Source organism: Grampus griseus (genome assembly GCF_964374135.1).
Source record: "Grampus griseus genome assembly, chromosome: 2".
NCBI lineage: Eukaryota > Metazoa > Chordata > Mammalia > Artiodactyla > Delphinidae > Grampus > Grampus griseus.
In genome coordinates this window covers 63,058,485-63,082,527 of record NC_139018.1, presented here as the reverse complement: position 1 = coordinate 63,082,527, position 24,043 = coordinate 63,058,485, and the positions used below count along the sequence as shown (strand labels likewise).

Here is a 24,043-nt window from a genome sequence, read left to right as displayed (position 1 = left end):
AAGTTAAAAATCATTTTAAAAGAAACCATAATTACAATAATTTGTTATTTAATACATAATACAAAAAAGATGGAAATCGTAACACCAATAACCTAAAATGTGAGGGAAGAAGTAAAAGTATAAAGGTTCTGTATGCTGTATATAAAGCAAATACTAATAGAAAAGGAAATAAACAGCAATACAGTAATAGTTGGGGGTTTTAATATCCCACTCTCAATAATGTACAGATTATCCAGACAGAGACTGAAAAAGGAAACAGTGGATTTGAACAACACTATATACCTAACAGACATACACAGAACATTCTGTCCAACAGCAGCAGAATATACACTCTTTTCAAGTGCACATGGAACATTTTCTAGGATAGATAATGTGTTAGGATGCAAAACAAGTCTCAACAAATTCAAGAAGCTAGAAATTATATCAAGCATCTTTTCCAAACACAATGGAATTAAAGTAGAAATCAATAACAAGAGAAAAGCCAGAAAGTTCACAGACACATAGAAATTAAACGACACACTCCTGAACAACCAATGGATGAAAGAAGAAATCAAAAGGGAAATTTAAAACAGATCTTGAGACAAACAAAAATAGAAATACACACTGAAAGTGTGACGTATAGCAAGTTCCAAGAGGGAAGTTTGTAATGATAAACACGTACATTAAGAAAAAGAAAGATCTCAAATAAACAGCTTAACTTCATACCTAAAGGAACTAGAAAAAGTAGAATAAACTAATCCCAAGGTTAGCAGAAAAGGGGAAATAATAAAGATTAGAGCATAAATAAATAAAATAGAGAATAGGAAAATAGAAAATATGAAGCAAACCAACAGTTGGTTCTTTGAAAAGATAAACCAATTGAGAAATAAATGTTATTGGGAAAACTGGACATTCACATGCAAAAGAATTAAACTGGACCCTTGTCTTACACCACTCACAAAAATTAACTTGAAATGGATTAAAGACTTAAATCTAAGACCTGAAACCATAAAACTCTTAAAATGAAAATAAAGGGTAAGCTCCTGGACATTGGTCTTGTCTATGATTTTATGGATATAACACCCAAAGCTCAAGCAACAAAAGCAAAACAAAACCAAAAATAAACAAGTGGGATCACATCAAACTAAAAAGCTGCACAGCAAAAGAAAGGATAAACAAAACGAAAAGGTAACTGACAGAGTGGAAGAAAATATTTGCAAATTACATTTCTGATAATGTAAGAAACTCATACAACTCAATTGCAATAAAACACTTATAATACAATTAAAAAATGGGCAAAGGACATGAATAGACATTTTTCTAAAAATGATATTCAAATGGCCAAGAAGTACATGAAAAAGTACTTAACATCACTAGTCATCAGGAAAATGGAAATGAAAAACCACACTGCAATATCACCTCACACCCAGTAGAATGGCTATTATCAAAAAGACAAGCGATAAGTGTTGGAGGGGATGTGGAGAAAAGGTAACCCTCGTGCACTGTTGGTGGGAATGTAAACTGGTGCAGTCAACTCTGTAAAAAGTATAGAGGGTCCTCAAAAAATTAAAAATAGAACTACCACGTGATCTGGTAATCTCACTTCTGGGAATAAATCCAAAGGAAATGAAAATACTAACTGGAAAAGATATCTGCACCCCTGTGTTCACAGAAGCATTATTTACAATAGCCAAGGTATGGAAACAATCTAAGTGTCCACCGATGCATGAACGGATTAAGAAAATGTGGTATTTACAATGGGATTCAACCATAAAAAAGAAGGAAATCCTGGCATTTGTGACAACATGGTTGAATCCTGAGGGCATTATGCTAAGAGAAATAAGTCAGACAGAGAAAGACAAATATTGCATGTTCTCACTTATATGTGAAATCTAAAAAATCTAGATTCACAGAAACTGAGATCAGATTGGGTGGAGGATGGGTAAAGGGGGTCAAAGGGTACAAATTTCCAGCTATAGGATGAAAAAGTTTGGGGGTGTAATGTACATTACAGTTACTATAGTTAACAATACTGTATTGTATATTTGAAAGTTGCTATGAATGGATTTTTACAGTTCTCACAACAAAAACTGTAACTAAGTGAAGTGATGATGTAGTAACTAACACTGTGGTAATCATTTTGCAATATATAAAAATCATTATGTTTAAACCTTAAACTTACACGATGTTATATGTCAATTATATCTCAAAACAGCTAGAGGTCAAAAAAAAATGTTGAAGGGATGACATGGGAATACAGAAATTAATTATATATATAAAAAAAAGAAAAAGAAAAGCCCTACAAAACTGAGAAAAGGAATGCAGTAGAGAATTATGACACCATGTATGAATCTCTACTAAGTATCTTTTGAAATCTCAGTGAAATTGAGTTTTGTAAAAAAAAAAAAAGCCCTGAAATTGACCTAAGAGGTAAAAGAAAAACTGAAAAGACTAATAATGATGAAACAAATGGAAATAATTCGAAATTCTACTAATTCTTCCAAATTTTCAAATAGATAATATTCATTTTATGAATCTGGCTGTAATGTTAATTTTGAAAACATTAGAACAGGCAAAAAATTAACTATAAAATATTCTAATAGATGAACCATGCCCTAATTAAAAATGAAATTCTAATAAATTTAACCCAACAGGAAGTCAAAGGATCCAGTAAAGTTTATCCCAAGAATGCAAGAATTATTTAATATTAGCAGTCTAGTTAATATACATCAACTAGTTAAGCAAAAGCTGAATATAAAAATATATAAAAACCTGAATAGATGCTGAAAAGGATTCTGATAACATTTAACTACCTTTCTTTATGAAATCTGCTAGAAAACAGGCTACCTTCTCAGAATGATAAAAATGATCTATTTCAAGCGTAACAACCAATATTTTACTTAAGTATGAAACAGAAGAGTCATTTCCATTAAAAGCAGAAAAGACAAGGATGACCACTCTTCCTATAACTATTTAACACTGTAGTGCCGGTTTTAGTCAGTACAATCAGACATGATGATATAAGAAAATAATGGCATAACTTTTCGAAAGGAGATGACTAGCAGAAAACGATTATATAACTAAGCGAATCCTAAGAGTGAGACAACTATAAAATGTTTAAAATCAACAAGAGAGGAACTTCCCTGGTGGCGCAGTGGTTAAGAATCTGCCTGCCACAGATCAGCTCAGTGCTTTGTGACCATGTAGAGGGGTGTGATAGGGAGGATGTGAGGGAGACGCAAGAGGGAGGAGATATGGGGACATATGTATACGTATAGTGATGCACTCTGTTATAAAGGAGAGACTAACACACCATTGTAATTATACTCCAATAAAGATGTTTAAAAAAAGGGGGGGAATAAGAAAAAAGAAAAAAAAAGAGAAATAAGACTTAAAATAAAATTGAAATAATAAAATTAGTATATTTAATCAAAAATAAAGAATCTGCCTGTCAATGCAGGGGACACGGGTTCGAGCTTTGGTCCATGCCATGGAGCAACTAAGCCCATGCGCCACAACTACTGAAGCCTGTGCACCTAGAGCCCGTGCTCCGCAACAAGAGAAGCCACCGCAATGAGAAGCCCATGCACCGAAAGGAAGACTAGCCCAACTCTCCACAACTAGAGAAAGCCTGCACACAGCAACAAAGACCCAATGCAGCCAAAAATAAATAAATAAATTTATTTAAAAAAAAAACAAACGAGAGAATTCATTAAAGTACCTGGATACAAAATATAATGGGGGGAAGATTCTACTCAGAATAGCAACACAAAAGTAAAACACCCCTAAAGGTAATGTCTGGGTATCAGAATAAATAAAAAACACTCCATGATTGTGAATGGGAAGAATGATGATAATAAATGTGTTTATTCTTCCCATAGGAAAGTTTTATTGCAAATCAAATCAAAATAGCAATGGGATTTCTTTTTCTGGAAAACAACAGCATAATTCTAATCAATAACGTGTTTCTGGAAGACAAAACAGGCGAGAACATCTAAGAAAAGAAGAATGTGTGTGGGTGGGGTGAGGAAGAAGACTGAGCCTATCAGATACTAAATTATTAAGCTACAATAAATTAAACAGTAACATCTCCACAAAATTGATAGACCAATCAATAGAAATGAACAGATAGCTTTGAAACAGCTTAATATTTGATAAAAACAATATCAAATCAATGGGAAAGATATGGATTATTTAACAAATTATAGAAATAGACTATTTTCCAACATTCAAGGTGGTTCCATTTCTCATTCCATAAATCAAAATGCATTCCAGAAGGAATAAATATAAAATAATTACCACTCTAACCAAATACTTAAAAATCTAGAAGGAAATGTAACAATGTTTAATTGATTTCAAGATAGAACTCTCTAAGCACAGCAAACAATTGAAGAAATTAAAAACAAAAAGATTGAGAGATATAATTACTACATAAAAATGGGTTGTTAAACAACCTGTAGTTGTTGAAAACTGAAGACCAAACGACAAACTAGGAGAACTCCCACAATAAATACAAAAGTTAATCCTTAACGCATATACATACGTAAAAGAGCTCTTACAATTAAGAAAAATTCCTAAATAGAAAAACAGAAAAAGGACACTAAGAGAGAATTTAGAAATTTTTTACAAATATATGAAAAATATTAACTTCACGAGTAATTAAAAACTATAAATTAACGAGATACCATGATTCGCCCCTCAAATTATAAAGGATAAGAAAATGTCATCAATATCTTTTGCTGGACAGGCTGAAGTTATACAACATTGGTAGGATTAGAAATGAGTACTTAATGGAAAGCAATTTTATATATGGCCTGAAAAAAGTCCTTATGCTTTGACCTAATAATTCTATTTCTAGGAATCTATTCTAGGGCAAGAAATTAAAAACAACTCAAATGTCCAAAAATCATAGAACTTGGTGCCACAGAATTTTTTTTGAAGAATATCAAAATGGCTGAGAAAATGCTAATATAGAGTTTTTTAAAAGACATAACTTACTATACATTACTATGATTCCAGTTTTGTAAAACAAACAAAAATCATACATATGTCTATCAAAAAGACTGAAAATATATAAAGAAATGCTAACAAGTCTTAAGAATAACAATAGTTTTATTTTTGTTTTATATTTTCTATAATCAAAGAAATTATACATTATTTAAAAAAATTATTCTGAGAAAAGCTAAAAACAACAAAAACCAGTTAGGAATGACAGGAAATGAATAAAAAATTATATTTTTCTATAAATTTGGTAGTAAAAGGCATGAAAGGGATGTACTATAGCTTGAAAGGATAGTAACTGAGGAAAGTTTTGTTTTGTTTTGTTTTAAAGGCAGATAACAAACATGCTTATGGTAAGAGAAGTAAGTAGAAATACAAGATAAAGAAGGGATAACTTTTTGAAGATCCTACACCAGGCTGAGAAAGTAGGAAGCAGAAGTATATAAAGAAAAAAAGCTTTTCTGATGTGGAAAGTGAGCAAGAGAAGATGGCTCAATACAGAAAATTTTAAAAGACGAAGATGTAAGGCCTATTTGTTTTGATGTGGGAAAGGTCTGAATCATCTTCACTTTGCATTCCTGTAGAATAGTGATGGCAGGGTGAATGGCTTGTTACAAACTAGTTTCCCAATTGTCAGAATCACTGGATTTAATTAATGAACATATGTGACTAACCTGTGTTAAAATGTGAATGTGTGGAGGAAGAAGAAAGGTTAAGAAATACTGTTCTAGCAGATTGTCTTTTCACATAGGTCAAACCTTTGAAGTGAATTCTTACGAGGTTAGAGTAGAGATGACCTTTTGACTATAATGCTAGGCTTGAGGAACAAAGAAGTGGTTTATAACAATTACTCTGAGAAGTAAAGTAAAAGTGAACAAGGGATAAAAAATCTGCCAAACAGCAGAGATGGCATTGTTGAAGTAAAGGTGCATGAATATACAGTAACTCTCTATATCACACTGGTTTGATAATTTTCTCTAGTAACATACTGCTGCCCAGGAGTAGAGAAAGCAGTCGTTAGGAATGATTCTAATTAGAGAACTGGTTATGGAAATATATATATACACACACACATATATATGTGTGTATATATATACTTAAGCAGAAGAACAGTTTTGAGGGTGCAAGATAAGGCATTTTAAAAATGGTTGACAATATGTGAGTTTGCTGAACAGAAAGGTAAGTGGAATCAGAGCTGGGTGGACAAACTGACTGTGGGAACAGGAAAAGCAAAAAACTGAAGACAAAAGTATAAAACACCAGTCAAGTGTTTATTATTTATAAACAATCCAAAGATACCAAACATTTAAATGCAGCTGTACGTTTTTCTAAAAATGGTATTTCTAAGGTATATATAAATGAAAAACAGTTTCTGCTCAGAAAGTTATAATTCAACAATACAGTATTATTCACACACAAACAGAGAAATAGCTGACAGGTGACAGAGATAAACCTGAAAATTTCCCAACAACTTACCACTGTCTTGAGTCCAAGTTCCTAAGTTCTCTAAGTAGTTTTTCATTTTTCTTCAAGAGATGAAAGCTCCTCCTAAATAGAGAGATTTATAAACATTTTCATCACGTTTGCAGTGAACGACATGACAGTTCTGGAAATACTTTCCAGTCTACTCATGCAACTCTTATACTTTTCTTGCCTTTTCATACTTCTAACACAAAGGAGAACAGACCCTAAAAAAAATGTAAAGAATATATGTCATTATTTCTACCCAGGCCCTCATACATTTCTGCTAGTGGATCATAATCTACTGGCCACTTAAATGTTTCCTTGCAGATGCTGTGAGTTTCCCAAACTCATATTCAGGAAAATGGATAAAAATACTTATAGGTTCCTTCTCAAGAGTTTCATAAAAATATGTGAGAAAGTTGTTCCTCACGAGAAATAAAATATTCACAAAATCTAAATCATTACCAAATAAGGATGTGTAATTCAGATGGAATTTGTTTTTTTTTCTTGTTTTACATTATATGTATTTTTCTACACTACAAAGCAGTGTGTAAATTTTACCAAATACATTGTAATCCAGATGGAATTTGTTTTCTTTTTCTTGTTTTACATTATATGTATTTTTCTACACTACAAAGCAGTGTGTAAATTTTACCAAATACATTACATAGGTGCTAAATTATGTACAAATTATATTCATGAAATCAATGCTTGCTGTGGTAAAATATAGCTTCCCATCTTTAATTTTTCTCAAGAGACAACGTATGGACCATTCTACAGCAAAAGAGAGTAGAATAAATTTATATTAGTGGCAATTACCTGTATGTGGACATACCATAAGGCAAATTGTTTTCCTGATATAACATGGCTTTCCCATAAGGCAGAGGATACGCCCTTCTAATAAATGGAAGGGTTTAAACCAAGTAAGATTATAAACACTAGGTAAGCAAGTAGAATTCCAATTCATTGCTTCACATGCATTTGAATTACTTTAAGATTTATGCATCCAGTGATATCTGAGCTCCCCTTCTACTACAAACTGAACAAAAACAATACATTCAATAATGCTTCTTCTTCCACTTCCCTACAGCTTTTAGTATCATAGAAATTTTAAAAATCAATTTTAAAGATAAATTTTAAAATATTTTTAATATTTAAAAATATTAATAATGCTTTACACTAGTGTACAATTTTAGTATTTTATGTACATTATCTAATTTAATTCTTACCATCATGTGAGGTAGGAGTTATTTCCTCAATTTGCAGACTGTAACCCGAGGCTCAAAGTTTAAGTGACTCTAACCTGGATCTTTTGCTTTAAGTCTCATGCCCTTTCATTTAACTCCTACTTAACTTACTTCAAAACTGTGTGTGTACTGCAAGTTTTCAATGAGGTTTTGCAATATGCATAAGAGAAAACAAAATTTAAAAAAATGAAATCCAGATTCTTTTCTTGATTTGATGCTAAATCCTGAGTTAATTTCTCTGATACAAACAAGAAATGATCATATCGCTGTTTGTCTAAAAAAAAAGTTAGGCTTATGTGCCATAATAAGAAATATACATTTGGGCTGTGTCCCCAGTTCCTGACACAGAGGTCCTAAAACCCTTGTAATTTCCTGAGTGCTGGAGGTAACAGGAGAGTCTTACACAGACCTCCTAAAACCTTTGGAATTTCCTGGGTAATAAGAGCATCTTTTGTTCTAATAAGGTGACTCTTGGTGGTGTCCCGGATAACTTCAGGATGGTGCCTCATCACCAGAAAGAGCAAGCCATGATTAGGATCTTGAAACTTTCAGCCCCACCTCTGGGGAGAGAGAGGAACTGGAGACTGAGTTAATAATCAATCATGCCTACATGATAAGACCTCTGTGAAAATCCCTAAATTATGGGATTTGGAGAGCTTCCAGGTTGGTGAACACATTCAGGGTGCTGGGAGGGTGGCACACTGCAACTCCATAGGGACAGAAATTTCCACACTTGGAATCCTTCCAGACTTTACCCTATGTCCCTCTTCACCTGGCTGTTCATCTGTATTCTTTAACTATCCTTTGTAATAAACTGATAAATGTAAGTAAATGTTTTACGAATCATTATAGTTAATTTTCATACCCAAGAAGGGGGTTGTAGGAACCTCTGATTTACAGCCAGTTGCCCAGAAGTATGGGTGACCCAGACCTGCAATTGATGTCTAAAGTGGGGGGCAGTCTTGTTGGTCTGAGCCCTTAACTTGCCTGTGCTAACTCCAGGTATTGTTGAAACTGCTTGCTGTGGAAAACTCACACATTTGGTGTTAGAAGTGTTATAAGAAAAAACAGTTTTTCCTATTAGCTTACATGAAGGTTGGAAAAAACAAGATTTTTTTCAATTGTATGAGCTATGAGTTCTAAGTCACATAGTTATACTAGTCATTATGAAAATGTTAAAGTTAATTTATTACATTAAGTTATCTTTTTATTCCCTTGAAACCTGATTATGACTCAGTAGACGCAAAAAAAAAAAAAAAAAAAAATCTGCCCACTGGTCAAAGAACTAATTGGTAGGTAAAATTTAGTGAGGGAAACAACAGAGACTAAAATGCTGATCATAAGATGAATAAGACTGATATTTTTTTAAAAAAGGAAAAATTTCTCCTTTATTCTTACCTTTTGTCCCAGGAATTCATTCCCAATATACTAAGAAGCAATCTGCAATAATAAAATGCTGACTGAGGTTTCTGAGGTGTTGGTTCATCTTGCTCCACAGCTTTCATGTTTAAGTCATTAAAGTGTTTCTCAACAAATTCTTTTTCCTCTGTATGCTGCTTAAGGATAGCGTTAATAACATCATTTTCCTGTTTTTCAGAAATACACACAGGCTGTGGAGCAGGAATATTAAGTGAGACTCCAGTCCTCTGTAAGCATTCAGGACTAGTTACACCTAAATACTGCAAAAGCTCGTCAAGAACATCTTCTTCATCTCTTATTGTATCCCAAGTTGGTACAGTTTCTCTAAATCTTCTTCTAAACTGGAGGGAAACCCCATCTTTAACTGTTATATCTTCTAAGCATTCATGAGATGTAGAAGGCTCTTCTGGCTTCTCTTGGTGAGACAATGAAAGTATAAGAGATGTAGGTTCTGACAAACCACTTACAAGAGGTGGTCCATACAGGATGGCAGAATCCCATGAATATTTTCCAGAAAGATCACGTACTATAATCCTGACATTTGAATTGGCTGATGCAAGGCCAGCAGATAAACCTCCTCCAGGTATACTCTCTTCAGATCTGATCTGGATACAGGACACTAAGGTTGTATTGTTCAACACAAAGAACTGAATATTTGGACTCTCAAAGAGTTCAGGAGAAAGTTCAGTGCTTTCACTGTAATGATTGTCGTGATTTTCACACACCTGACTTGTTAACATAGCAGGACCACCACTCATTGGATAATGGCCCAAGTGATTTACCAGATGTGTAATAACAGTGCGGGCAGCTATAGAGATTAATCCTTGTTGCATTTGAGTTTTCACTAGAAATAAAAAATATAATAAGTGAGTGGGAATACTGCTGCTTCCTAGGAAGTCATATAAGAATGAAACATTAGACAACAAATGCGGATTCCATCACATTATCAAAATCACATTCAAATATTTGAGTAAATATTAATATTTTCAATTTAGAGTATGTACTACAAGAATGATAACGAAGAAGAAAACTGTTCTTTGATGAAGTTTTGTTCATTTTTATAAGAAAGCCCTCTTTGAAAATTTTGCTTATGGATTCATAATCTAAACTAAGGCTCTTAAATGTACATCATACCTTCAAAAAAGGTTCAAAAGTGTTATAAATCACTTGAAATCACTTAGCACCCAGATTAAAAAGTCAATGAAATCCAACTGTTAAGTTTCTTATATTATGAGGAGATTCAGAAACATAGTTTGCAGCATGCCTTAAACGGCATTTAATTACGGCTTTTATGGATGATGTAAAAGTGTCAGAAAAAAGTGATCTTTCACTAAACTTTAGGAGTCAGGATCAATTTAAATAGTGAGTCAGTGTAGCCAGCATATGCCAAGGAAACTTTATTTTAAAGGAAAAAATATTTTATGGCCTGCTTATTTTTCTAAGGCATTAAAGAGATCAGGAGCATATCTATATGAGTAACTTAAAAACAAACAAACATAGGAAATGGTAAAAAGAGAAAGCTCAAAGAATATAGTAGTAAGAGGCCTGAAGAGGCAAGGTGCCTAATGTCACAACCTGAAGGAGGAGAAAAAGGAGGGGAGGGTGGAAGGAAGACAAAGAATACAGAAAGAGAGTAAAGGGAGAAAGGAGGAAGTGCAGATAGACAATAACTTGTCCAAGCCCACTAGCCAAAGACTGCCAGTGTGATTCTATAGAGGGTTGATGTGGAAGCCACTTATGTAATGAGTGGTGTCAGGAAGTGGGGACAACTGGGTTAACTTGATACTTTTCATCTAGGAGGTGGGAGGAGAGTTGTCATTAGTAAAGACGTACTAATCATTCATGTTAGAAGAGGGCGTTCAGTTGTGTGTTTGTGTGTGTTGATAGTGTTCTTGTCTGTCTTATATACAAGGTTACAGAATAATCATGTCTCTGTATTGTTCTACCACAGTGATATTGTCTGAGCATTGTTATATTCTGAAAGTTAATCATTTGGGAATACTATGGCCTAGCTACCAGAATAAATATAGATTTGAAAATGTCCTGATGATCAAAGTATTACCTACATAAAATAAATTCCTTAATTTCGAGTGTACTTTGTGATGAATTTCAGTAACTATATAGAATTGTATAACCACCAACACAATCAATATATAGTAAAATTCTCACATCAAAGGAAGATAAATTTTATTTCATGTAAATTATACCTCAATAAACTCAACTTTAGAAAGTTTATAAGGGAACTAGGTTGTACACTGCTGATATGATTACTTAAAAAGAGGCAAGAAAGAAGAACAATGTTATATTTTCGAGGTTGTAGCCCTCAAGATTCAGAACCGACACCACTGGGTACAGGCAAAGAGTCAGCAACAAATCAGCTGCTATGCCATTAATACCAATAACATCTTCTCCATTATTCCAACTCTAAAAAAGAACAGTTTTCTGTGGACTTTGGTTGATTTTGAAATGTTACTGAGTGTCAAACTTTTAATCTTCCATAATCAAGTTTTATTTTACATACATGTATATATAAACATTTTCAGTTTACTTAAAAGGTTCCAATTACATTGAGCTGTTCTTTGATGATAGTATGGCTAGCTCTGAAAATGAGCTATTCAACACTAGATAACAACACTAAATGATTAACCTTAACTCAATCCTACATTTTCAAGACCTATTATGGTAAAGTAAAAAGATATGCCACTGAATGATGAGAAACAGAGGGGTGATTTGAATCTAGTGCCTGCTTTTGCTTCTCTAATTATAACTTAGATTTTAATGAGTGTTCACACTGTAAGAGGCCTTGCAGATAATCTAGCCAATACTTCTCATTTTGCACTTGAGGGTTCACAGAAATTCACTGATTACACTTAAAAAATAAATTAAGATTTCAGAAGTAGGTAGAAGCATTTTCTTTCCTAAGCTGCTTCTCCAAATTCAGGATATATATATATATATATATATATATATATATATATATATATTTATATAAAGGGATAGAAACGTCTCAACTTGTTAATTTGGCAGTTAGGTTTATTTGGATTTATTTTTGAATCGTAAGCTACAGAACATACACATCTTTCTTCTATATATCTTAGATATAAAGAAACATATGAAATTCTCTAATGTAGAAATTCAAAATGAAATTCTAAAATAACCAGCCTTGTGAGAAAATGCAAAATGAAGATATCGATGCTTCTAAGGCTTTGTGTAACTAGCATTCATTTAAAAAAGTCTATTCAAGGTTGTCTTTTCATATTGTCAGATTAAACAAACCCTACAGCATTTGCAGCAAACCCGTAATTACTGATTATTATGGCATACAAAAGCAGCAAGACATAAAAAGCTGCTGCAATTCACTGCACTGTAATAGAACATGCAGAGGAAGTTAATTTTGGCAAATGCTTTAAATATGAGCTTTGCATAATATGTATAGGTGAAACTATAATTAAGACAGAATGAATTCTTTGGAGCCTCCTTTCACTCTGACCCTGCAAATGATGACTTTTTGCTAATAAGACTACTGCCATTTGACAAAAAGCCAACTTCACTACCTTGCTTTATTCTTTAGTAAATTTAATAATTACAGCTACTCCTGCCAATAATTCTCAAATCAGACTTGTTCAATCCAATACTGAGCTTATTAGGGACACTCTATGTTTAGAAATCTTTGGCCAAAAAAGTACTTGAAGATGATGAAGAATGCCTTAGACAAGGGCACAATGATTAGCCATTTCTGCCACATTAAAAAAAACCCACAGCATGTAGTCACTACAGACCACAGAATCACCTGCTGCTAGCTCACAGCTGTTCCTAAAAGGTTCTGCATTTATCTGGTCCTTAATACCTTTAAGAAAGTCCAAAGGGAACAACTTTAATACATTTAGAGAATAGCACCCTACAGAGTATTTGGTATCAATATAAAGCTCATCTGTTTAAAACCTTTACACCTTTCTGTCTTTTACAGTGACTGTTAATGGCACAGTAAATTTGCATGAAATACATTAAAACTTCCCTTTACATAAGGAAACTATTTATTTCACCGTTTAAGAAATACACTATCCTGCCCTGAATCAAACTTTATCATTTTACACCTTTAAAAATGCAAAAAGCAAAGAATATTTTCATATAACTTTGTCCTTAAGTAAAAAAAACACTGTATTGTACTATGCCAAATCTAAAGAAATAATTACGTCACCTGTATCAATTATTGCCTGAATTATTTTTCCTATATTCCTATTTCACTTGTATATATGTGTTCTAGACAAATTATCAGCTATTTGTGATCAACCCAAAACCCTAGCCCTGTTTCCTTGATGTGTAACTTTATAACTTCACTTGCATTCTATGTCATCAATCCATTACCACCGCCACATCCTAAATGTTTTAATCATTTATAACTATTCTGCCTTTAAAAATCAAACTCTTCCTTGATAGTTTACTCTTTGACCACAACCTCCTAGTCTAGTGATTTCCCAATTTTGTTTTGTAGAGTCTGGGAGAGGGTTGTTGCAGATGAATGGGAGAGAAGTCAGCACAATCCCTGCTGCAGCTCTACTTTAAAAAGTTTTACAAAGTGGACTTCCTTGTCAAATTTATTTGAAGAGGTTCCACTGCTTAAAAACTCATTTAATAAACCACTGTCCTAACATACTGATATGCTCTGTGGTTCTCAACCTTGGCTGCATATTAATCACCTGCAAGGTTTTAAAAATCCCAGCAATCCCAGATCAATATATCAAAATCTCTATGGATGGGACCAGACATCAGTATTGTAATATGCAGCCAAGGCTGAGAATCACTGTTCTAATTTGTTATTAACAACCACATCTACTTTCTGCATCACCTCTACTTTCTTCCAGCTTATTACCCATTTCCTAGCATCAGTTCAATCCTTACCAACCCTAGATTCTATAACTAAACCATATATCAACATTCTGAAAGCCATTGTTCCCTTGTATATCTGCCAGGTCCACCTTACTGAATGTTGACTGGTGCAACCAAAATTTTGCAGTTTCCATTTTCTACTGGGCCCTCAGTAACTTCTGTCAGTCCCCTTAATTTACTTCCACCTTCTTCTTTCTGGTCGCAGAGGAAGGGCTAATATTAACACCTAATCTTTCCAGCTCACCTCTCAGGAACTTCACTCTATTAATGATCCCCTTACTAACTTCCTTCTCAGCTTATCATTGAGTTTAACTGTCTTTAGAACTCCTTTAATCCTGAATAATCTTTTAACTTATCTATTGTTTTATCATTTTTCTTTGCTTTTTTAAAATAAAAAAGTCAAGCTTTTTAAAGAGCACTTTTGACAGATGGCTCTACTTCCTTAACTTCTGCTTGCTCTTCAACCCACAGCCATCCACTTCTGTCTCCTACTTTTCTGCTGAAACTAAAGTAGATATATTTGTCAGTCTTTTTGTACTTGATATCTTTATCATTTAATACCATTGGCCAGTCTTTAAAAAAATCTCTCTTCTCTTTGTTTCTGAGAAACTACTCTCTCCTGGTTTTCCTTCCTTTCCAACTTTTTCTTCTCAGAATACACACACCCATGTAAATACATATTCCTAACAAAGACCCCTCTGCTAAGACCTAGATCTGCATGTACAATCAATTGTACTAGATCTAGATCTCTTCATATGAATATCCAACAGGCACTCTGAGCTAAACCATTTCCAATACTGCCGTCCTGATTTTCCCTCCTAATCCTTTAAACTTTCTCATATTCTTAGTCTAGTTTAGGGAAAATATAACCAATTTAACCCTTTAGCAACTCTTGCTTGGCCTATTGCAACAGCATCATGATTGGTCTCTCTGATCCTGAGTTAACCACCCTAAAATCAATCTAACATACTAGAGATCAGCAAACTTTTTCTGCAAGGGGACAGAGAGTAAATTATCTTCAGCTTTATGGGCCATGCTATCTCTGTCCCAACTACTCAACACTACTATTACTACACAAAAGCAGCCATAATGACACACAAATGAAGAGCATGCATGTGTCTCAATAAAACTTTCTTTATAGAAACAGGTGGCAGGCATGGGCCATAGTTTGCTGACGCCTATAAAATACTACTATCAAAGTGCTCTTAATACTAATTTTATCATGTATATCAGTGGGCCCCAACCTTTCTGGCACCAGGGACCAGTTTCGTGAAAGAACTTTCCCGTGGATGGGGGGTGGGGTGTGGAGGGATGGTTCAGGCGGTAATGGGAGCAATGGGGAGCGGCAGATGAAGCTTCACGTGCTTGCCCGCTGCTCACCTCCTGCTCTGCGGCCCAGTTCCTAACAGGCCGCAGACCAGTACCAGTCCGTGGCCTGGGGGTTGGGGACCCCTGATGTATATCACCTCCTTAAAACCCTTCAGTAATTGCTGGGTTCCTCTGGGCTACCCCTGTATCTTGAATGTACTTTTGTTTTAATATGTACTCATATCATAAGGTTACTTGTTTATATCTTTCCCTTTTATCAGAGAGTAAACTCTCTGAATGTAAAAACAATGTGGTTAAAAAACTTATCAGAATAACTCAGAAGTATAAAGGGAATGTCATCACATATAATCTTAGGAATTGTGTATCTGAAGTTGTTTCTTAAACTAAAAATGAACTTAGCTATAACGTACATGTCAAGGTAAACAATTACCAAGTAAGATATATTATCCTCCAGTATTTCTACCCAGGCCTCAAATCATACCTTGGGAGAACCCAAGCAACAATACTGTCCTGAAGAGAATTCATTTTACCTTCTGTTACTGGCTGGAGTTTAGAAGATCGTTCCGAATCAGGAGAGTGCAGAGGTTCAGGCTCTTTTAGGCTTTCCAAATGCATAAAAGGATCATAATCTACAGATGCCAAATCAGAGAGGCTTAATGGAAAATACCTTGGATTGCTAAAACACTGAGATCCATAAACACACCCATGTAATACCTGAAAATACAGGGGAAAAAACATACCAAGTTTTCCTTTTAAGTGAAAATAAATACATAAAGAAAAAGGAGAAAACAAGTCAACTGCTAATACAAGTACTTGACAAAAATTTTAAATATTTAAACACTTAGCTCTTCAATCAAGGTAAAATTTAATCTAAAAAAGAAGAATGAGCAAAATTTAACTAACGGTTCTCATATTCAACAAAGACTTCTTTCAAAATTTTGCAATGAAACAACAGTGTCTTGTAAGAAGTACTTTTTAATTATCCCTAGTACCATAAGATAAATCTATGTTCTTAGAAAACACCTAGCTCAGAGTTTCCCTGGTGGCGCAGTGGTTGAGAGTCCGCCTGCCGATGCAAGGGACACGGGTCAGTGCTCTGGTCCGGGAAGATCCCGCATGCCGTGGAGCGGGTGGGCCCATAAGCCATGGCCACTGAGCCTGCGCGTCCGGAGCCTGTGCTCCGCAACGGGAGAGGCCACAACAGTGAGAGGCCCGTGTATCGCAAAAAAAGTAAATAAAAAATAATAATAATAAAAAAAAGAATCTGCCTGCCAATGCAGGGGACACGGGTTCAACCCCTGGTCCGGGAAGATCCCACATGCCACGGAGCAACTAAGCCCGTGAGCCACAACTACTGAGCCTGCACTCTAGAGCCTGCAAGCGACAAATACTGAGCCCATGTGCCACAACTACTGAAGTCCGTGCGCCTAGAGCCCGTGCTCTGCAACAAGAGAAGCCACCACAATGAGAAGTCCACGCACCGCAGCTAAGAGTAGCCCCCGCTTGCCGTAACTAGAGAACGCCCAAGCACAGCAAGGAAGACCCAATGCACCCAAAAATAAATTTATTAAAAATAAATACCTAGCTATAAAACAATGAAAATGTAATACTAAGAAATGTTATTTCTTTAGGTTTTAAAAACCCTTGGTTACCAAATAAATAATAAAGCAAAGAAGTTTACCTTATAAATACAGTTGAGGACAGATTTTTCTATTTTATCATTTTCTGCTCCTGTTGCATGGACTGGTTGGAGCAGTGTCTTTAGAGGTAAGGCCATGATCCAGTCCAGAAGGCACAGAAGTAAGGATACCACCAACTGAAACAACAACAAAAAAGATCATTATTATTGTAAACTCATAAAATAAGAGTTAAAAATTTAACAGAAATTCACCAACTTATCTTTCGTTTTCCAAAATGTATTTCAGGAACTATCAACTAAGTTCCACCATTAATATTTACCTAGACCTAAATGATTTTAAGATGTATATGAACATTACTGTGGGTTTCTCCCTTATATTTTAGGGCAAGCAAGCACAATGAAACCTTAAGCATAATACAAACAGGAACATTAAAATTATTATTATTTTTTAATTAATTAATTTTTGGCTGCGTTGGGTCTTCATTGCTGCACACAGGCTTTCTCTAGTTGCGGCGAGTGGGGGCTACTCTTCGTTGTGGTACGTGGGCTTCTCATTGCAGTGGCTTCTCTTGTTGTGCAACACGGGCTCTAGGTGCGTGGGCTTCAGTAGTTGTGACTCGCGGGCTCTAGAGCACAGGCTCAGTAGTTGTGGCACATGAGCTTAGTTGCTCCATGGCACGTGGGATCTTCCCAGACCAGTGATTGAACCCGTGTCCCCTGCATTGGTAGGCGGATTCTTAACCACTGCATCACCAGGAAAGTCCCCAAATTATTTTTAAACAAACATAAAAACACTGAGCTTAAAAGACAACAGACATCAATTAGCTATTCTTACGTAATGCACAAGAAATGGAACACAAATGAAAGGTTTTAGTTCATATGTATTATAATCATTTCCACATTTCTTTTCTAATTTAACACCTCACTGAGCAACCTGCCAGAAAGACTATCTTAACCACTTTCTGATACTCTTACTAATTACATTAAATGAATTTTTCTACTGGACACGTTTAAACTGATGGATGTTATAAACAAAACACTGTTACCTAAAATGTAGAGTAAAACAGCAGTATCTACGTGGTCCATTTTATTGAATAAAGAATCACAATTAGTACCATAAAAGTGTCAATCAAGTAGCAATAAGAGATACACTGATCTTTAGAATCAAAGACCAACTCTCCAACTCAAAGAGTAATGCTGGCCTAAATCTCACAACACACCCTCCAGAAGAACAATAAAGAACAAAAAGAACCAATAAAATATCACAAAACCCACATCCTCAGTATAACCAGAAAACAGAACATTCAAAATTCAATTATCTGTGAGTAGAAAATACACACAGCAAATCCAACAAGCTTTTACCCATTCTCCCACTGCAAGCTCTCATGAAGAGTGAGGGTAGTTTGGGTAAGCTGTAAAAGAGAGAAGGAAACCAGGTACAAACCAAAAAACCAAGCCCCCCAAAAAAGGTCTACCCTAAGTGTGAGAATAATGAAAAACATGTACTGGTAGATGGAGTACTGAGTAGAAGGAAAGTATTTAAAAGTACTGCAGGAAAGGTAATACTTTGGGGGAGAAAAATGTTAACAGGGAATGGAGAGACACCTTGTGGAAAACATAATGTGAAAAGAAAAATGAAAAGAGAAATTTAAGACCTTGCAAGATTTTTACCATTTTTTAAAACTGATGGTTCTGTAATTCCTCTCCCACCTTAATGTCATCCAATGAAAACACTATACTTTGTTAAACTGCCAGAAGAGGGAGCTCTTGAAATAGGAATCTTATAAACCACCCCAAGCCACCAACCTTGTCCACAGAAATGCAGACAGTCTTCATCTATAAAAAACTACTATAAAAAGAAAACAGAAAATGAGAATCTTAAGCAATTCAGCTGATGAAAATTCCTGCCCACCAAAACCAATAATGAAGCAGAAGAAAACTATAACACAACCTTCTAATCTAAATTAAATATTGTCAAATAAGCATTTAGGTATAGGGGACAACGAAAATCCCATCTTAAATCAGGAATTTAAAAAACTAAGAAGAAATAGACCAAAAAGGGAAGAATTGATTCAAGTCAGGAAAGAAAACTAAAAAATGATAAAATGATATTAGAAATGAAGCCCAAGTTATAAGATGCCTAAGGAAGAATAAGTTAAAAAAAATAAAAAGAAAATTTAATAAGGGGTATTGAATAAAGAGAACAAAAGTGAGACAAAGAAAAAGGTAAAAAATGTCACAGAGAAATGACTGGAATGGAAGACAGAAAAAGAATATCCTATTCATTTAAATGTGGAGTCCCCAAAATCTACATATTGACAAGGCCTACCAGATCCAGGACAAACTGACCTGCAATAATCAACTCTAATACATATCCTGGTAAAACCTGAAAAGTAAGACCTAAAAAAATAAATATATGTGTGTGTGTGTGTGTGCGTGCACGCGCGCGCGCGTGTGTGTATCTCCTTAGAGCCTCCAGGAAAAAACATGAAATAACTTACAAGGACAAGAGAATAAAAATGGCATCAGATTTCTCAAAAACAGTATACAAGCAAGGCAACATTAAAAAAAATAAAAACCTCAAGGAAAATAAGTGTGAACCAAGGATTCTTTTCAAGTATCTACTTGAAAAGTAGCTACTTTTCAAGTATCTTGTTGTTACAGAAAAAAATTTACATATGCAAGAGCTTAGGGAATTCTGCATTCATGAGCCCATCTTGAAGAATAAAGATGAACTTCATTTAACCAAGAAGTTGACTGAGGAACTTCAGTAAAAAGTCTAACAGTGAGTATCTGATATATTTAGTTATGGATCTAAGATTTTTTAAAAATGTAGAGATGAGTGTAGAAGAATCATTTGTTATATGACATATGCTAAATGTTACGTGCAGACATAAAGGAACTAAAAATAAAGGTAAAGAGAGAGAAGAAAAGTAACATAAGCTCACTTATTAACATACAGGCAACATATGGGAGATAAAGGATACCATTAAATAATCACAAACCATATAGTATAAAAGGTTAAGAAAGCAAGGGAACAAAGGCATTAAAAAAAGTATACATATAAAGGTAACTACAAGAAAAAAGTACAAAGTTTCCTGAATACCAAAAGAATTTTAAGAAGAACAAAGGAAATACATCATGCAGAGAAAGAAACAGAAAATATAATATGCATAATAATCATAAAATAGAATGACAGAGGTAAGATAAAAAATACAATATATCATAACAGTGGGTTTAACTTGCCTAATAAAAGAAAAAGATTTTCAATTTGGCTCACAAAGCAAGACGCAAGTATGTGTTGTATTCAAGAGATATAGTTAAACAAAAAGATTCAGAAAGGCTAAAACTAAAGAGATGGAAAAAGGTACACCAGGCAAATTAGAATTCAAACCAAAAAGCATTAATGTTAAAGCTATAATTCAAAATGAAGATAAAACTGTTATGGATATCTATGTATAAAATAACAGTGACTACAAAGGAAAAACCACAGTAGATGCAAGGAAATATAGAAATATTAATAGAAGACTTTAACACACCACTCTCAGTACAAGACAGGTCAAGAAGACAAAATATAATCCACATTAACAAAAGTAGAGATCTTCAAAAATGTTTATCAATAGTAAAATGATTTTGTCACCAAAAGAGTCTGAAAACTGCTAGTATAGAAAGTTAAGAAACAGACCCAAGTAATTATGGAACTTGATTATTCATTAAGAGGCAAAGAGGAACTTTTTAATAAAGGGAACTCAGAAATCTGGTTATCCATTTAGGAAAACAACAAAAATTAGATCCCTATCTCAAAAGACAGAAAATAAACTTCAAATGGATGAGGGGTAAAAGTGTAAACAATGAAGTTGTATAAGTACTAGAAGAAAACGTGAAAAGGTTTTCTACCTGTGGCTCAAAATCTAGATACCTAATGAAGTAAAAGATTGATAAACTAACTTACATAAAAAACTCCCTAATATGTAAACATCTGAGAGAAAAATACCAAAATCTGACTGAAAATGTAAAAACATATGAATGGACAATTCACAAAAATAAAGTAAAAAATTAGGCCATTAATAAATATGAGAAGATATTCAACTTCACTTATAAAAAGAGAAAGGTAAATGAACACTACACTGAAATACTATTGTTCCCCTATCAAACGGGCAAAAATTTAAAAATATGTCATACTCTGTGGTTAGGCTCTGGGGAAACATACTCTCATAGTATATGCTTGTAGGAATGCCAATATTTAACATAATTACAATATCTGTTTACCTTTTGACCCAGCAATTCCACTTCTAGGAATACACCCTGAAGACACATTCCAACAATGTAAAAATATACAGACATAAAGTTAGTCACTGCAGCATTGCTTGTAACTGCAAAATTCTGAAAATAATCTCTATGTCCATACATAGAAGAATGACTTGAATAAATTATGAAATTTATAAATTATGGTGCACTCCCTCAATGGAGTACTAATACTATACAGCTGCAAAAAAGAACACAGAAGACCTCTGTGAATTTATTTATTGTGAATTTCCAGAATATACTGTCAAGTGAAAAACTGAAAGTACCAATGAATATCTAAGACTATTATACTTTTGTGTAACAAACAGGAAGAAAAAAGAAAATACAGATGTATCTGCTCATCTGTACAAAATAAAGAAAGGATGGATAAACCACAGACAAATAAATAAATAAAAACAACAGGGATGGGGAAAAAAAATCTCTAAAACAGCAACGTGCCTGTTAACAGCTGCTTCTTTGTTTCATATAGTTCTATGGGAGCTGTGAACGCAAGCCCTTTGGCTTTCAGAGCCAGGTGATTTGGGGACCTGTCCTTGGGTGGCAGGCTTAAAAGGTGGGGTGCTAGACGTATGGGCTAAACTCTTCTCTCCTCAGAGAGAAGGTGGAAATTGGGGGCTTCCTCCTGACTGTATGGAGCTCTGCTAGGGTGGGGTTTATGGCCAGAGTGTGTTACAGCCTTTCCTACCTATTTTTGATGTGGGTATTTTCTTAGTCGTTTGATGTGTAGAGGTCACTTGACTAGTTTCTGGATTTCTCTCAGAGGGAATTGCTCCATGTGTAGCTGTATCTTCCATGGGTCCAAGCGAGGAAGAAAATTCAGCAGCCTTCTATGTCACTACGTTGGTGACCCCCCTCTCTGCCTGTTCTTCAACTGCTATCTTCAAGGTGTTATACTTTGCTAACACTTCTTACTCTACAGCTTCACCTTAAGTGATCTCATATACTCCCACAGTTTAAGAGAACTCATGTGTTGACAATGCCAACAAGAAATCTCAGTGTTACCACTTCTTAATCATATTGTGTTGAAATATCAAGTATGTTTTATTACATATGTTCTGCCCATTATTTACAGAACTCTGCAGCTGTAATTATGTTTCTGGACCTATTCTCAGTTATTTTCAGGCATAAACAAGACCATAACAAGTAAAAAAATTATAAATGGACAGAATATCCTCCCAGGTTCCTTACAACCCTAAAATTCAAAGACTTTATCAGATGACCATGATTAACTTGAGATATAAACTAAAATGTGATTTAGTTACACTTAAATAATGGAAAGCTATATTTCCAATTATTTTAAACACAAGATTAATTATTGTCTCCCATGTAAATACATATACCTTCACAGTTTTAAAATATAAGTATCTTACTAGGTAACCACATATTAAATATTAAAAAATTTAAATTACCCTCTTGTCCATTTCATAAGATGAAGCTTCTGTACTTGGCAAAAGATGGGTAATAGTGGCTATTAGAATCTGTAGGAAATAAAGAAAATAGCTCAAAATATGTCAAACTAATGGTGCATCCTAAAACTTAAACAATAATGCTAAAGTGATACAAAATCTACTGCTGAAAGTTTATCCAAAATATATTAACATTGTTATTTCAAAGTAATTTTTAATAGGTCAGCTTTTCAAGTACACTTAACTATCAATCATTTACAATCCTAATGTACAGAACCAAAGTTATATATGCTCTGTTAACTATAAATGGATTTCTTACAAATTCAAGTCATGAATCAATATGTATAAACATACAAATAATATATGTTCTGATAGAAAAATGAGAAGACATAGATAAGCAAAAAGATTTATAAAAACCACCTGTAATTTATCACTCAAGACATCTACTTTGCTCAACCAATTAGGTATAGAAGGGATGTATCTCAACATAATAAACACCATATATGACAAGCCCAAAGCTAACACCATACTCAAAAGGTAAAAAGTTAATATCCTTTCCTCTAAAGTCAGGAACAAGATAAGGATGCTCACAACTGCCATTTCTATTCAACACAGTACTGGATGTCCTACCACAGCAATTAGGCAAGAAAAAGAAATAAAAGGCATCCAAGTCTGAAAGAGAGAAGTAAAATTATTTCTGTTTGTACATGACATGATCTTATATATAGAAAATCCTAAAATTCCACCAAAAAAAACCCCGTTAGAACTCATAAATGAATTCACTAAAGCTGCAGGATGCAAAATCAACATACAAAAATCAGCTGCATTTCTATACGCCAACAATAAACTATCACAAAGAGAAATTAAGAAAGCTATCCCATTTACAACAGCATCAAAATCAATAATATACTTAGGAATAAATTTAACCAAGGAGGTGGAAGACTTATACGCTGAAAACTAGAAAACACTAGTGAATGTAGCTGAAGACACAAATAAATGGAAAGATATTCCATGTCATAGATGGGGAAGAATTAATATCGTTCAATTGTTCACACTACCACAGTGGTCTACAGATTCAATGCAACTGAATGCAAAATTCCAGTGGTGTTTTTCTCAGAAATAGAAAAAAACTATCTTAAAATTTGAATGGAACCACAAAAAAACCCAAAGAGCCAAAGCAATCTTGAGAAAGAAGAACAAAGCTGGAGGCGTCACACTTCCTGATTTCAAGCTTTATTATAAAGCTACAGTAATCAAAATATGGTACTGACAGTAAGGTACTGACATAAAAACAGGCATACAGACCTGTGCATTAGAATAAAGCCTAGACATAAACCCCCACATACAGTCAACTAATCTTTGACAAG

The 24,043-nt window shown here is 34.2% G+C and overlaps 1 protein-coding gene across 1 annotated transcript in view; it reads right to left on the bottom strand.

Moving 5' to 3' along the window:
* RALGAPA1 (Ral GTPase activating protein catalytic subunit alpha 1) overlaps positions 1-24,043 on the bottom strand; it is a 220,967-nt gene that overhangs the window by 57,612 nt on the left and 139,312 nt on the right. Inside the window, exons 31-35 of the mRNA XM_082647208.1 lie at positions 22,680-22,748; positions 17,008-17,142; positions 15,857-16,040; positions 9,090-9,954; positions 6,457-6,528 (exon numbers count right to left, since the gene is read on the bottom strand). Of these exons, the coding sequence (XP_082503334.1) occupies positions 6,457-6,528; positions 9,090-9,954; positions 15,857-16,040; positions 17,008-17,142; positions 22,680-22,748 (1,325 nt within the window). The remainder of the gene's footprint in view (positions 1-6,456; positions 6,529-9,089; positions 9,955-15,856; positions 16,041-17,007; positions 17,143-22,679; positions 22,749-24,043) is intronic.